General features: G+C 36.1%; 1 protein-coding gene across 1 annotated transcript in view; it reads right to left on the bottom strand.

Annotated features, from left to right (window-relative positions):
• The window catches only part of LOC137297297 (voltage-dependent calcium channel subunit alpha-2/delta-3-like), a 222,546-nt gene that overhangs the window by 18,194 nt on the left and 190,369 nt on the right, over positions 1–13,983 (bottom strand). Inside the window, exon 3 of the mRNA XM_067829306.1 lies at positions 69–188. Within this exon, the coding sequence (XP_067685407.1) occupies positions 69–188 (120 nt within the window). The remainder of the gene's footprint in view (positions 1–68; positions 189–13,983) is intronic.

The raw sequence follows: 13,983 nt of genomic DNA, 5'->3' as shown, positions 1-13,983 counted from the left end.
TTTTGAACAGAAATAAGTAATCTCTAGCTCTTGACTGACGTGCAGATACGTACTACTGACAAACCTACCTTCACACCCTTCTCCTTGGCCTTCAGCATGACCTCGAGCTCCTGACGTACTGTTGTCAAGGTCTCAGTGATCTTATTCTCATCCACCAACACTTCCCCTGAATACGTTGCCATGAAGTCCTGAAATAAATGACCATTCATTATCTGATATGAAGAAGAGTATAATATCAGAAGTACAACAGAGGATATGCATTTTAGAATGTGCTTCATGTTACTGGGCAATGTTCATCCTTGAACCTTGAGTTGCAGGGAAACATGAGAAGATATCTGTTTTCAAACCTGGCCAAGAATTATATGCACTTGTTAGGATTGTACATTTGCACACATCCTACTGAAATGATCCTCAGCCCATATTCTCCTGCAAGCTCCACCCAGTAAAATCTGCAGTAACTATTCTACAATCCTGCAATCAACAAACAATATCCTCCAACAGATATTCTGTCACACACATTCTACAAAACAAATCCTGAAACCTACCTCCCACATCTTAAAACCAACAAACAATATCACTCAACCCACATGCTGTAAAACAACATGACAAACAATAACTGTGCTGTAAACTAGGTGTTGTGCCAAAACTGAAAGAGTCTGCGCATAAAGTTGAATCCAAGGTTTTTACCCACGTTCATGGTTGGGCCCAATCCTAAAACCTCAAGCTAGTTGGATCACTTGCTCGATGCCTTAGACAGCTCGCCCACCATGCCCCCATACAACCCACATCCTACAAATCACATTCTACATGTCAAATATATAGTCCCATGTTCAAACACTGATGGTTATTTTATACCACTGAAGTTGTGATATTACATACTTTTACCTGTATATTCAAATGGGAGAATGGAATTTACAATAAAAGATAAAGACAAAACCATAATCACATTAAAGCCAGCATAGAAATATTAAAAACAGGAGCTTTATTAGACAAAATCCACACAAGTAATCCCAGACCACCAACATGAACTTTAGCCTATACCCATACACAATGTATAATGCATTACAATTAGGATAAAAACCAAGAATACTTTCAACAGGTCAGTTGTTTCAACAGCTCTTCAATAGTTTGCAAGGAAATTATATTCTTTTTTTCACATCTGGAAAGTTTTATCTTGCAAACAAATGACAGATCATCCCTTTTTTGTTGTGTCAAGAGACATGATTGAAACACAAAGAATAATTACCAAAGGCAAAAACAAAACAGTCATATTTCAAACAATCGCAGTGAAACCCTTCTCAAAGGACCTTCTGCTCCAACTTTACAATAGTTAGTTTACATTGGAGTAATGGGCTGGAAATTGGTTGTGATCAAGTTGGCAATAAAGGTCAGCCTCAGGGACTGCGAATCGGAAAGTGTATCTACTGCTAATTTTACCATCTCTTGGTTGTCTTTGTAGACAACTGAATGGCAAGCAAAGCTCTCGTGTATCCTCCCTGAACAATGAACATGTTGCTCAAGTGTTCCTAGCCAAATTGACTATGTCTAGAGAGAGAGTGTAGCATTGTGGTTGTATATTTATTTGTGATACTGGATGAAAAGATTAATCTGGGACATCATTGGGATGAACAGAGACACAAGACAACGTGTCAGTTGGACATTTAATGAAAGACTGAGAACAATGTACAAGAGGTCACAAGACATCTAGCTGCTAAATGTCATATAAATGTCTCTGATAGTCATTTTCTGATTTGGACCTGTGTCTACTCTGTCATGGTGTCTGAGATACAGCTAAAACTCAAACCCATAACCAATTGTCAAAAATACCTGAATATCATAACCAAAACCAATTTGAATACATTCTGTCCTCACCAGTCTTATCAAATTCCAACCATCACAGAGTGGATATTGTGGATCATGGAAAGACCACAGAGTGCTTGACCTCCGATAAATCATCCAAACTTCTATCACATCCCAGGAAAACCATCAATGGCTTGCACCCCCATACTGCCCTTCTTGGACATCACCAGAGCTCAACCCATCAACCAAACTTCCTTTTACACCAGCACCAAGAGTCCTAACAAATAGGGGTTGCCATCCCTGCTATGTCAGCTACAGTTTGATCTATGACCCTTTTGAGGCCATTTGTTTCATCTGGGTATTTTATCAAAGCAGCTCTGAAGTCACCCATTGCTGTAATCCTGCATAGTTCTAGAAGTCGGTTGAATGTAGGACCATTATATTGCCTCCATTACCAAACACTTATCACTGTTGAGATTTATAAATTCCTCTGTGTGAATATCTATCCTGATATGAGTTAGAGTGCTGATGTGTTATTGCATTTAGTCATGGATACATTTCAAGGATTATGGAAATACAGGAAGATAATGTACCATTCAGGTCTTAACACATTCGTCTTTTGCAGATATATTGCCCAAAAGTTTTTAAGTCCAGAAAGTCCACAATTTTGTTTGTTCAACTTTTATTTCACTTTTGTTTTTAGTATATCAACATCAAATTAATCCTCATAATAACCTTTTTATCATACTGTATTAAATAGTTTTAACAAAATTGAAAAATGAGGTAAATATTTGGTTTGGAATTACAGAGGAATAAAATCTTCAAAAATTCTCCATTTGTTGGAACTGATTTCCACAGTGTATTCTGAAAGAACTTGAGACCATTTTTGATCATAAAATAACATGTGAATGTACTTGAAACCAGGAAAAGCAGCCAACTTAAAATAATTAAACCAGCTTATGAAATCGTTGGAATTAAAATTTGGTGTGCTGGGAATAAGTCAACCACATCAATGCCTTTAAAATTAAAAATATCTGTAATTTATTCTTTAGAGGAGAAATTGATAATATTTCCTCTGGGAAATCTACTGATGATGAGTCCATGATTTCTTTCAGTTAATATCACAAGTGCTCTTACTCCAAACACTATTTTTCGAGAAATCACTTCATCATTGTTTTGACATTCTGATATGTTTGCTTTCAGAAGTGATCTGTTAGTCTCTTGGGAAATATTGCATGAATTATTTATTTTGGTAGTGGTTATTTTTCTTATCATATATATATATATAAATAGACAATAATGCTTAAGGCCAGACCAATTTTATTTCTTGTTTTACAGATCTGCTTGCCATTTTTTTTCCAGAATATGAAAGAATAAAAATTTATTTTGATTTTATGTCCCAAAAAAAGTAACAAGAAAGTTATTTTTAGACTTTTTTTGGCCCCATATACACTTCATAAAGTAAATTACTTTGAGTATCTTGAAGGAATATTATTTGATTGTTGATTTATATATTTTTTTCTCCTCTAGCCTTTAGGTTTTCTGAGGACAAAAATCTGTAAAACAAAAAATTAAATTGGTCTGGCCTAAAGCGTTTGTTGTTTTACTGCATGTTCATAAATATTTCAGTTACACAGTGGCTACGCTGTTAGTATGTCACCAAACTAGATGACCATGTCCTACAAATAGGAACATAATACTCTTTAGTGAGTGAGTGTGTGGGGTTTTACACTGTTTCCCTGCATCAATTACCCTACAATTCTCCAAAACACATACCAGCTATGTATTTCCTATGTAACCACCAAATTATGAACCGTTACATTATGTGTGTTAGAATCCACATCAGTCTTCATCTACCAAAGTTTGTCACAAAATGACTTCACAAACTGGCTGATGAACGTCCGCAAGTCTTATTTGTCTTGGTAGATGCGCATGCCATCAGTCACTGGATGTTTGGATGTACACTGGATGTACATACTTGGTTATCTACAAACCACAGTCATATAGCGGTACTCTTGAGCACAGTATTAACAAACAAACATCATGATTAATGTCTCAAACATACACCCTGTATATAATACAATACCTTGCAAAAACAAAACTGAAAACAATAATAATAATGTCTAGTGATGTTTAATTGCAAATTTGATGTCTTCACTGACAAAGTTGTTTTCTCTCATTTGTTCCCTCAAAGTTTTACATTGTCATTTCTTTACTACCTGTAAGAGGTTTGATGAAAGTATAACCTGTAGATAAGCCGACCAAAGATAGGACCTATTTAATAGCTGAGGCTGAGAGTCTGAAAGTACACTTGAAATTGTTTATTGAGAAATATTGGTCATGTGACATGCTTTTACACATGATTTAAGACTGATCTAATGTTTTATGAAAATGGCAACAGATTGGATAATACTGGCATTTTTGTCCTTAAAATTAAGTTTATCTACAGGCATATGCGATACATCAACAAATAAACAGTAATTCCAGCCATGAAAACTCATTACAACATTTGTCAGAATGAATGAAGTAACAAGAAAAAATCTGACCTATTATTTCCACATGAAAGTTCGTGTGTTGGAAGCATTGATGACATCTACCAAGTCGTGCCATTCTCAGCTCCCTGCGCCTTAATAAACACATTCCTCATACAAGAGAAGTGGCTTTGTTTTTCATACAAACCCAGGCAAATCTTTTACAAGCGGGCCATTTGTCCCAAGACAATTACAATGATGAACTGCTCTGTCATCTTTGTGCAAGAAAATGGGAATTCGCATCCCAGGAGATCTTTCTGTTTACAGTTTTACACAATTATACATCTAGCAGAGTTTAAACAGTCAATTTCAAATGCCATCAGGTCAAGGCTTGACACAGCCATGGATCATTTGTGTTAAAGAACCGACTTTCCTTGCAGTTCACAGCCATGTTTGGGGGACAAAGAACTTGACATTGTCAGTTTGAGTTGAATTTTTATAAAAAATTTTTCTCTTAGCATATAAACTGAAACATCCTTAAATGAGACTTAATTTGGTACATACCCACAACCAAATCTAGCATCTACAGACAGGTTTGGATGTACAAGAGCAGATTACTGGTCACCAAACCATCTCTTACTCACTCGCCATCATGCACACAGCACATTTCACAAATCTGATGAAGTAAAGCAACAAGATTGGAGAGTTCTTGGATGGGTGACTGTGTTTGGAAGCTTGACTCCTGAGAGTTCTTAGGACTACAGTCCTGCCCCACAATCACATGTGACACATGTGATCTCACCTTAGTCAAATGAGTTTGTTAAAAATTGCCCCTATTCACCCAGCAGTGGGTACCTGAGAGGATAGATAATGTTCATGTTCACATTTATATTCATATCCATCATTAAGTTGCTATCATCATCATCATCATCATCATCATCATCATCATCAACATTCATTCCTTTATTTTTAATATCACATCTCATATGGAAATGTGTTTTGCTAGCACAATGAACTCTGATATCTCCATCCGCCCTGCAAGTAGACTCTCTTCTTTATACAATCAGCTTCTTGCAGATAAGTCATAGCACTTCACCTGCTCTGATTGCTCACTGCCTACTGTCTGTGCCTAATTCAATCAATATTGATACCATCACCGTATTTCTTCATGAGAAACTGTAGCCTGCTGATCACACACAGAGAAATCAGCCACTTCATTCTATTGTTCTCAAAACATCATATAAAGTTCTCCATGATCTCCTAAATACATGGGGAACTCATGTGGCTTTGTGGAACGAGTACAAGTGAAAGGCTTGGTTTGATTCTCATTTGGGTGTGATGTAAGTCTATTCTTGCTGCTCCAGGCCATGAAGTCACTAATGGTAGAACTACTTAAAAATCCAACCCCTAACCAGCCAGCCAGCCAGCAAAGCAAGCAATCAAGCAAGTAAGCAATCAAGCAAGCAAGCAGGCCAGCAAGCAAGCAAGCAAGCAAGCAAGCAAGCAAGCGATACATGAAACAGGCATTGGTCAGTTTCACATTTAAAAAGGAATATTTCTTCAAAAGTCCCTAAAAAAATTATTGTACAATTAACATAGTGTAAGCTGTCAAAACTGGCATATGTCCTTTCTGGTAAGTTGTCAACACCGGCATAAAATCACAGTCCCATTTGTGGCTTTTCACATTATCATCAGCTCTCCAGTCCGGCACTTTGTCTAAAATGGATTATGTATTCAGTCCCGATGAGCGTCGGTTTAGACAGCTTCCACTGTATTTATGATAAAGGCAGTGTTGTCTATATACAATTAGATTTTTCATTGTGAACAAGATGTAATAACTCCTAGATAGACAGTGAAAATAATATCCCTGGTATCCAGATCTTATACACAAACATCAGCTAATGAGGCATGCGAAGACAGGAGATATTAGTTTCTCATTCAAGACAAGGAAATATGATACCAAGAAAAACAAATCACTAACAAAAATAACAAAAAGTTGTCCAAAAATCTGTTTGAAGTCAGTAGGCATGTGATTAGTGTAATAAAGAAGCTTACAAAGCACGGAACATACAGCATCTTAGATGATGCAGCGTATATTCAAGAGATGCTGAAGAAGATGAGAACTGCATGATTTGTACATACATCAGGGAGCAGTCATTTATGTATGGAGAGACTTACAAAAACTTAGTGAAAGGTCACATGTATACATTACAGGTTTAGGGAAGGAAATGGTCAAATCCAGGCAATTGGTGGAAGAGTTTTGGATGGTGCGATGAAACATTGATAAATATGTGATTTTATAGTTTTGTACTTCGGTATGGGTGAGTTTAGGTTTGTGTTGTTTTTAAGCAATATTCCAGCAAGATCATGATGGGGACACTAGAAATTAGCTTTACACATTGTAACCATGTTGGGAATCAAACCCCGGTCTTCAGCTTGATAAGCTAATGATTTAACTACTAGGCTACCCAAATGCCCCCTATCAGAATGATAGATGCTTAGGGTAATGAAAAGAGTCTTTTTGAAAGTTGATAATTTCGGACATTGTCGTACGTATTCATGTAAGTAATAAATGCATTGGGTTCAAGACTTCATTCATACAAGCTTGGGAGTTGAAAGCATCCATAAACAGTTTTTCAGTAATATGAATGCATGTTTGCTTTTCTCGAGGGATTGAGGATCCTGAAAGTGAGTGAGTGAGTTTGGTTTTACCCCACGTTTTGCAATACTACAGTGGGGACACCAGAAAAGGGCTTTACATATCGTGACTATGTGGGGAATCAACCCTGGGTCTTCAGCATGACAAGTGAACACTTTAACCATCAGACTAACCCACCGCCAGGATCCTGAACAATATGATCACAAGTCAGCGGTTAGTCAGAATATAGACCTTTAGACAGCAGTCATTTTTTGGCTTGGTCAGTACCGGCAGAAACACACTTTACTGACAAGCTGTCAAGTTGAATTTAAAATGTGAAATCATCTGTGTGTGAATGCGGAGTGTCAGTCTGTCTTCAGGGAGCCATGGAGACAGCTGGTTCTGCTTTTGTTTCATTACTCCAGTCCAAATTTGTAATTACCTGACTGACTTCATGGTTGAAGTAGATCTGGTTACATACAACTTTAAGAGATTTTGACACAACTGTAATAAATAGGAAATTCTCAATGACGCTAACTGTTTATATGGACAATTTATGAGAGTCCTTCAAGATAAAACCTTTACTCATCTTACACAATTTATTTGTCTGTTTAATGCCATTCAGTATACATTATATAGGATTGATCTAATGAAACAAAACCTCTCTGCACCTAGTACAATCTTAGGTGATGATCTTGATGGCCCAGCCTAAAACAGATTGCACCTCCTAAATAAATTAAATATTTGTTAGTTTGGGGGGTGTTTGGCATTGATGATTTGTTATTACAACAAAATTATGCTGGGTCTTATATGATCATTTATTACATTTCATAAAATTTCATGACATAAACAAAAATGGTGTTTCTTTCAATCACTGTCAGTGTAATCATTGCTGCAGGCCAGTTCTTCATAATTCTGTTTCACAGATGAAGTTCGTTTTATCTTTAAAAGACAACTATGAACATTCTGGGTGTGCAAGTGGTTATAATGTGGTAGCACATTGCAGTTTTTGGTTGCACAGTGCAAATTTTAATGATGAATCGAGGCTTGCTATGCATTCCTAAAAGAGTACCATAATGCAGGTGTTATGTTCTGTCTCACAGTCCCTGTTACTTGACCTGGTTTCAAAACTCTCTCTGCCATGCTAACGCCTCAAATGAAGTAAGTCTAGATTTCCTGAGGTTCTCAATCTCTGGTGTCCCATGGGTTCCTTTTCAGTTTATGTGGGTTAGTTTGTTCCAATAAAAATTATATATATCTGGAGACTAAGCATTAGTCTACAGGTGTCACAGTGAATGGCCTGGGATAAGGAGGTGACAAACCAAGTGTCTTAATATGGAGTTTGACTACTGACAGGGGAGATAACTCTGTACTAATAACTGCACACACATTTCTATAAAAAGTAGTTATTTACTACAACCTAAGAATCTGTTAAACAAGTCAGCCTCGACATGAACTAATCCAAAAATTAAGATCATATACTTCCCATCAATAGTTTAGACTCACTGAGTAGATATAGCCACTTACTTCAGCAACTGTTCAGAGCTAAATGTTGGAAAATGTTTCATACTGTTTAAAGCACTGTTTACACATGAACTGATGTATTGTAAAACAAATTCCTAACAATGACAGATTCTTGTCATGAGTTCAATAAATGATACCAATCAGTGAAAATTGTGAATTCTTAACAAAACTTTACAACAAAATGCAGATGTTCACATGCACGATAAGCATGGTCCTCACAAAATTCATCTGTGTAAGGTTTGCAGTTGCAGTCACTTCCTCAAAGTTAGTGGAGAAATCAATCTTCATTGCAACCATATGAAGTTAACATATACAGTATGGTTTAAGCGTTTCTAAACTTTTGATGGAAAGTCTATATAGTTCAACATCTTTCCTAACAAATCACTTACTTATCTAGGAAACAACAAATACAAAATGGAGGTCAGCTCTGAACTCAGATCTCGCCTGATTCAACAATCTGTCACCCTGAATACAATAATTACTCCTTTAGACCATGATGTCAAATGGAGACAGACAATGAAACAAAACAGCTTCCATTCTTCCTGTGACAGGCATCTTAGAAACAAGTTTCTAAAAAAACAGTTTTAGGATATTTCATGATCAGTTTTCCAAGTGAATAAAAGAGGAATATCTTTTGTCACTGCATGGCCTGTGTGGCGCCATGGCGGACTCAAGATCAGACAGCTGTGTAAATCAGGATTACAACCAATCTAACCATGATAACCTGTGATTTATTACACCAATACAAGACCATGATGTTTGTACAGCAGATGCTTCACGACATGTTTATGCTACTGTGTCAATACAGAAACATGAGGAATCCTTACATGGGTTTTCAGATTCACAATGAGATGTGCAATATATTTAAGGACATTTTTGGGGGTATGTTTTATACAGATCTATCCCCTTGCTATTCCAGTACTGAAGACAGAAGTTTTGTTGCCAAATGCTGAATATGCAGCCCCCATGACACAAACTATCAATTGCTTTTTCATCCACATACATAAATTGTCCAAAGTAAAATACTTCCAGTATTTAGAAGGAACATTGCTTTGACTGATAATTTTATTTTTATGTTTTTTCCCTCCTGCCTTTAGGTTTTCTGAGAACAAAAATCTATTAAAAAAAGATATATAATTGGTCTGGCCTAATGAAGACTTTTGTACAGACTGGTTAGTAGTTGTCATTGACTTGCATAATATTTCTGAAATGAATTCTAATCATAGTTTCCAATGAATATATTCTCAGCACCCAAATAGAATCACATAAGAATGGATATTGCAAATGGCTTGTTTTAATGTTTCCCATCCCTGAAAAAACAAAGCCTGACATTTTGACCCTTGTGAAGATCCAGGTTAGAATAGGCCTTCTGCAGTTCAATCCTGTCATAAGAGTCAGCTAAAAGAATCGCTGACTTGGCTGACACGTCATCAAATGCTCGTGCTGTTGATGACTGGATTGTCTGCTCCAGACTCGATTATTTGCAGACCATTGCTGAGTGCTGCATTAAACCACAAAATAACATTTAGAAATAACACTGCACCTTTAACTGCTCTATTACATAATACATTCTCCGCACCTTTAACTGCTCTATTACGTAATACATTCTCCGCACCTTTAACTGCTCTATTAAAAAATATCTTTTCTGCACCATTAACTGCTCTAATACAAAATACATTCTCCGCACCTTTAACTGCTCTATTAAAAAATACATTCTCTCCACCTTTAACTGCTCTATTAAAAAATACATTCTCTGCACCTTTAACTGCTTTATTACAAAATACATTCTCTCCGCCTTTAACTGCTCTAATACAAAATACATTCTCTGCACCTTTAACTGCTCTATTAAAAAACACATTCTTATGGTTCCACTGCTTCCAGCTGGAAACAGATCAGAGAAGGAAATGTGTGTTTGCAAATGTTTTGAATTATTGAGTTTGGCACTATAAAGCAACATATGGCGGGCAACTGAATGTTTGCTGAAGTGCTTTGTATGGCATTAAAACCTTAAGTTGCCCATTAGCATCACAATAGGTTGTTGTTGGGATAGTGATATTGCTGTTGGCCAATGGCTTCTCCTGTGCCAACTGATCGTAGTACAATCCACATGTCATTAATGTCTTTTTGTGTGAAAAGATTTTTTAATGTAGCAATCAAAAATTGATTCCTAAAACCAAGTTTTGATTTCTTTCATCCAATTTGACTGGTTTCTTTGATTGGAAACATCCTCATGAATGCTTTTATAAATATACATTAATACAAATAAACATCTTGTGTTTGATATGTACATCTTGTGTCAGTCTTAAAGATGCCTTCTCCAAAATGATGTTTAAATGTATTCGACCAAATGTTTGTATTAGTTTGTTTTTTAGGGCTACCTTTAGTCCTTATTTCAATGTTTTTATAAAACATAAAGAGAAATCAATCAATCTGAAATATTTGTTTGACAATTTGTTTGGTTGTCAGACGCCCAATATGGAACTTATGTGAGGAAAATATAGTTTGACCTCAATCTGTTACAAACAAATAAAATTAAAAGAAAAAGCAAAACATCAGTAAACCAAACAAGATTATTGTCAGTTGGACACAAATGTGAAGTAAACATCTATCATGGCAAAAAATGATCACATACCTATCTGTGAGAGAATGAGATTTTGTAGTTTGATAAAAGTGATATTTTCACTTCAGTGACCTGAAAATTTCACTTTGCCAGTACTACTTCAAGGATCAGCAAAATTTTCTGTCTTGTATTTTGTTTCACAATTACAAAAAATGACAATGTAAACCTATGCATTTCAACAAGTGGTCATTAAGTCTGGACATCAGATGACCAGCCTCAAACAAATAGAACTGATCAGCTTATCACCTAGACGCGACTGTGAGTGAGTGTACCTGATGATGTAGTGACAACTCCATGCCTTCCTTCGTGCAAGTTTACCCTTGTTGAGAACATTTTGCCAGTTTTTGAGAGTGACAGTTTATGAGCAAGTGACTATATTTCACTTGACTGGATGGTTGCCTGGCATTTTAGAAGATGCTATTTGATGAACAGAAAGCATTTTGGGCATTTTCTCCTTTCTATCCTTTGATACAAGTAAGAGGCGACTAACGGGATCGGGTGGGCAGGCTCGCTGACTTGGTTGACACATGTCATCGGTTCCCAACTGCGCAGATCGATGCTCCTGTTGTTGATCACTGGATTGTCTGGTCCAGACTCGATTATTTACAGACCACCGTCATATAGCTGGAATATTGCTGAGTGCGGCGTAAAACTAAACTCAGTCACTCCTTTGATACAACACTTCAGGGCCTGTTCTGGCTCTATCATCAGGTAAAACTAATGAACAGTAAATGTTCATGATGCCACAAGGCTTGTGAATGTTATGTTTACTTTACCAGCAGCTGTCATTACCTGTAACTATGCTCAATAGCATTATATAATGTAGTTTTTCACCATTGTGCTCTCCTCTGTATCTCAGAGCGTCATAATGGATAACACATATTTTGTTACAGCTGATATTATTCCAAGAATGACAATAAATCAAAAGATAGCAGCTGAAACCATTACTGTAAACTGTCTTATTTCTGTGCCTTTAAATTTTCGCAAGTGATGGTCACTAAACTTTTTCGCACCTTTGTATTTTCGCGAGGTGATCTTGTTACAGAGGGCATCTCTGAATGTTGTTACATGACACGCAGATGTGTGACCATTGAGTTGTTATAAAATAAACAGATTTGCATAGTGATCTAAAAACAAATGTAATTGATTTCAAAATTAATCCTTTTTAATTGAATGAAAACAAAACGTGATTGAGCCGTGTTAATCCAGATTAGCCCAGCGATGACGCGTGATTGAGCAATGACACCTGTATTGTTTTTGTGTTGTTGACTTATCTGAATAGAGTGAATATGTCTATATTATAGTGTGTTTTTATTCTCACGTCATGAAGTCTGATGTGAAGTTCGCGAAAATTAAACCGTTGTGAAAATTTGCCTGTTTACAGTATATGCCTCATATTTTGTTATATTTTCCAATATGAAACGAGTTCCAATCTGTGCCTGAGCAAAGAAGATAAAAATGTTTACTTTTCAGTTGGAAGAATTTGGATTTCATTAATCAAATATTCTCAGACTAATATAGTTTAATTTAAATTAAACAAACATGGAAGCATCTCTTGAAGGGAAAACGTCAAGTTTTTCACATATCTCGATGACAGAAACATCATATTTCATAGCTACATGAAATATCCTCTACATCCTTGATTGAAGAAACACAAGGGTATTTAAACATATAACCCGCTGTCACAAAATTCTAATCAAAGAAACAAAAAGAGTTCAAAATCATATTCATGTCAGCACATGAGATAGCTAATAAACAACCTCTTTCATTTTCTGAAGACGTGGTCAACAGGCTGCAAAAATAATTTTGTTCATGAGCGTGCTGAGCTGAAGAAATTGTCAAATCAAGGGAGAAAATACATTGGCGTTCTCATTTAGTGCCTCTTGTGGGTCATATGAAGTAGGCATGCCTGATGCTAAGCCTTAATAACATGCTGTTTTCCTGCTTATCAGCGAACAAGTAGGCTTGCTTACATGATTAGGTTACCGCCTACTTCGTTGCAGGACTGCGTAGCAGAGAATTGCTTATGAACAGCATGTGAACAGCTGCAAGATGAAAGCGGACCAAGTTATTTTTCAGAGTTCATTAACTCTGAATGGATAGCTGAAATGACATCCTTTACAAATCTAACAAATTAAGATAAGTTATACACGGTACCTTGAATAAAATTTTAGTTATCATTTAGATTCAGCTTTAGTAATGTTTCAGTCGTCACAGAGACTCTTCTTGAATAGTATTTTATTTATCAGTGAGTTTCATCTTGAACAGTAATTGAATCATTCAAATTCATTTTGAATTATAATTTAGTTGTCATTGACATTCATCTTGAACAATATTTTAGCTGCCATTGAGATTTGTTCTGTCTGGTTGGCACAGAAAGGTACAGTACTATATGGATAACACCTTTATTGTAATATCACATTTGTCACATCATACTGATATAAAGAAGTTGTTATCCATAAAGTATTGTATCTTTCTTGAGATTCTTCATGAACAGTATTTACTTTAGTAGGATTTGAGCTGTCATTGGCATTTAGCTTCAATAGTAATTTAGTCATTTCACTGAGAGTTTACTCATGCACGAGTAGTAGTTTAGTTGTATGATGTGGGGAATTGGAATAACAATTTAAGTATATCACTAAGACTAAAATTGAAAGTACTTGAAAATTAGCCTAATACGAAATACTTGGTTGATACATGTGATATTATCCCAGAGCACTGTAGATCAGTGCCCACGCTGGTAATCACTATATTGTCTGGTCCAGACTCAATTATTTACCGAAAACTGTCATATGGCTGGAATATTGCTGAGTGTGACATTAAACTAAATATAAATTCATCCACATCTACTTTCATTTTAAAGCCAAATGTATCATAGGCATCATACTGTTATCATGTTATCACCAAACAATTGGTTTGCAAACAGAGTT

Source organism: Haliotis asinina, chromosome 9, assembly GCF_037392515.1.
Source record: "Haliotis asinina isolate JCU_RB_2024 chromosome 9, JCU_Hal_asi_v2, whole genome shotgun sequence".
In the NCBI taxonomy this organism is placed as follows: Eukaryota; Metazoa; Mollusca; class Gastropoda; order Lepetellida; family Haliotidae; genus Haliotis; species Haliotis asinina.
This window is presented reverse-complemented; position numbering and strand designations above follow the sequence as displayed.